The sequence below is a fragment of the Seriola lalandi genome, unplaced genomic scaffold, assembly GCF_002814215.2.
Source record: "Seriola lalandi dorsalis isolate HSWRI2012SDOR001 ecotype SW California unplaced genomic scaffold, Sedor1 jcf7180002054972, whole genome shotgun sequence".
NCBI classification, from domain to species: Eukaryota; Metazoa; Chordata; class Actinopteri; order Carangiformes; family Carangidae; genus Seriola; species Seriola lalandi.
In genome coordinates this window covers 2,272,259-2,275,053 of record NW_019525660.1, presented here as the reverse complement: position 1 = coordinate 2,275,053, position 2,795 = coordinate 2,272,259, and the positions used below count along the sequence as shown (strand labels likewise).

Below are 2,795 nucleotides of genomic sequence, written 5' to 3'. Positions count from 1 at the left end.
GCAACATTAGCAAACACTTAAAGCTGGAATATGCTTTTCTGGAAACACTGTCTCTGAACAGCCCTCGTATAGGATACGTAGGTGAACAAGTTCATTCAGAAACATTCCCACATGTTGCCTCTCCTGTACCTGTATTTATTTTGAATATAATGTTGCTATGTTTTTTCCTTTTTGTTACAAACCCATCCCACTTAAGGCATTACATCAGCTGATCAGCTTATTTTGCACTCATGTCCAAACACTAAATACTGTCGAGATCTTCTGTTCTTCATTTAGCTCCTTGTAGGAACTCTGTTTTCTATATATTATGTTCTTACAATGATGATTTATGGAATTTGACAATGTTTATTGATGTTGCACAGAAAGATAAAAACCCTGCAACACTTTTGACCTTTGACCTTTCTCTGACTATAAAGTGGACACATTCTGCATGATTTGTGGCAACTTCATATCCTTTTCTGTGCAAATTATGGGATGGCAGTTAGGAAAAAAAGTGCGCACACCATAATAGAGTCATTGCAAGGTGTGTGCAAAACCCTGTATGAAAGTGGCATGCAAGGTTTTGAACATAGACATGCACAGACATGAGTCGCAGTACAACACACGACTACACTATTTCAAGTTCAAGTTGGATGCAAAAATATAATACATGCAAATGCAGTTTTAATTGCAGTAATGAAATGACTTTGTTAGCAGCAAACTCAGTAATACGATGGGTAACATCTTGCAACATCCTTTTCAGAAGATACGTCAAACTCACACATTCTGTCCTTAGGCACATAACTGTGGTGTCAGCCACTGGGATAAGACCTGGGGTCATCTGATTCACATGCTCCGCCTCTGAAGAGGGTTAGTGCGACGTGTGATACTCTGTTTTCACGGCAGAGTACACACACTCCTCTGGTGACTCGATCTTCTTCTTCTCTCTTTTTCCTCTCCGTTTGGAGAAAGCCAGTGCTACGTAGTTTGTTGCATCTGCATCACCGTCCTACAAATAATAATTGTGTATTGTTAACTCATATTTTAGAGATTAGTGCTGTGAAATCAAGACCAGTTAAATCAGGACCAAGAGTGGAATAAATACCATAAGAGCACATTCTAACCAAAGTTAGGGGTTTAAATGAAAATCAGGTGACGCATTTTCTTCTAGGACACATTAATTGGGAATACTGTTCAATCAGAAAATCATTTTTAAAACATTTGACAACTATGATGATTTTACTGTAATGAATTTTGGCATTCAAATTTATTTGAATTATATTTACCGGGTCAGTTGATTGATGCACTGCCAACTTGTTATGTCCAGGTACATGAGAGGCACGCATTGATCCTGTTAATGAAAGCAAACCCTTAAGAAACCGTGCACACACTGGGTATATTCGTACTAAATTTTGCAGCAGATCAGGATCATTTACAATGAATTAGATTTTTTTTCTCTGAAGTCTGGTGGAGGTGTGCACTCTGAGTGCCCGTCCACTTGGTTTGTTTGTTTGTCATCACGATTACGCAAAAAGTAGTGAACCAATTTGCATCAAACTTGATGGAGGAATTGAATTAAATTGAATTTTTATAATTTTCCTGAACACTGTGACAGCATTTGTTAATACTCAGACATTAATGTTGATGATGTCTATTGTACAATCTGGATATCACATGAATGTGTTGGATTGTCTGGCCTTGGCGGAGGTATGCGCTCCACTGAGTGCCACTCAAGTTTTAGTTTTTATTTATGCCTCCAGGCTCACCATTACATAACCACTTAACACAACTAGAATGTAGTAATTAATTTTTGCATCAAAAAAAATGTATGTACATTCAATTAACCTACCTTGGCAATGTTCACAAACTTTCCCTCGACTCATGAAGAAAATCAGGACAGCAATCACAGTCAAACAGCAGGCCAACAGTCCTCCAAGCACGATGTTAACTGGGTCCAGTTCTGGAACTAGAATTAGAAGAGACACTGAAAAAACCTCTTTTGTGTGCGTTAATTTAACTGACTAATCATGAGAGCAGCTATAAAATAATTTGGTGACTCAAAACCAAATCACTGTCATATTGTCTGTTGGAGGCACTGTCACAATACTAAAGGCTTTAAAAAAGCGTATTCAAATCTTAGTTGAAAGTAGCCTTCTTCCTTTAGTATGAATCAGGAGTATAAATTGTTTTCTTTACTTGCATCAACTCCTCACAGAATAAATAGACAGACATGTTTATAAGAAAACACAATTTTAAGAGAAAGGTTAACATTGTTTGACTTTGTTTAAACTGAATTAATATAAATATAATATAAAGCTTTTTTCACAGCAGATATTTTAATTTAATTTTTAAGCGGATAAGCACAGGTGTAATAACATTGATTGAGCCATGCATGCACAACACTCTGGAACTGGAATAACTAAATATAATACAGCCATTCTTAATGTGATGAATCATCTCTGCTTCTCCTACTTTGATATTTTGTAACAGAATGTTTTAATGAGGCTACATCTAATCAAATCTGACCAGTGTTAATGGTTAAGATGTATTTAAGACTTTGAAGATTTTAAAACATACTTGTCTCCACTTTAGTTCCTTCACCAAACAGGATCTCTCCACATGTGACCACAGCACAGTAGTAAGTCCCAGCATCAGAGGAGTTCTGTATAGTTTTGGACAAACTGTAGACACAGCTCCTTTCCTCTTGTTCATCACTTCTGTTGCTGTGAGTGTAAATGATGCTTGGATGAAATCCTCCTGATCCAGCTCTGAACCAGTGCAGACTGTGTTCACCTGGACACTGGGCTCTGCTCTCT

At 37.2% G+C, this 2,795-nt stretch overlaps 1 protein-coding gene across 1 annotated transcript in view; it reads right to left on the bottom strand.

Annotated features, from left to right (window-relative positions):
• Positions 1-643: 643 nt before the first annotated feature.
• Positions 644-2,795, bottom strand: part of LOC111648289 (uncharacterized) — a 7,597-nt gene continuing 5,445 nt past the window's right edge. The window contains exons 4-6 of the mRNA XM_087171780.1: positions 1,829-1,939; positions 1,266-1,330; positions 644-988 (exon numbers count right to left, since the gene is read on the bottom strand). Coding sequence (XP_087027906.1) covers positions 851-988; positions 1,266-1,330; positions 1,829-1,939 — 314 coding nt within the window. The 3' untranslated portion in view covers positions 644-850. The remainder of the gene's footprint in view (positions 989-1,265; positions 1,331-1,828; positions 1,940-2,795) is intronic.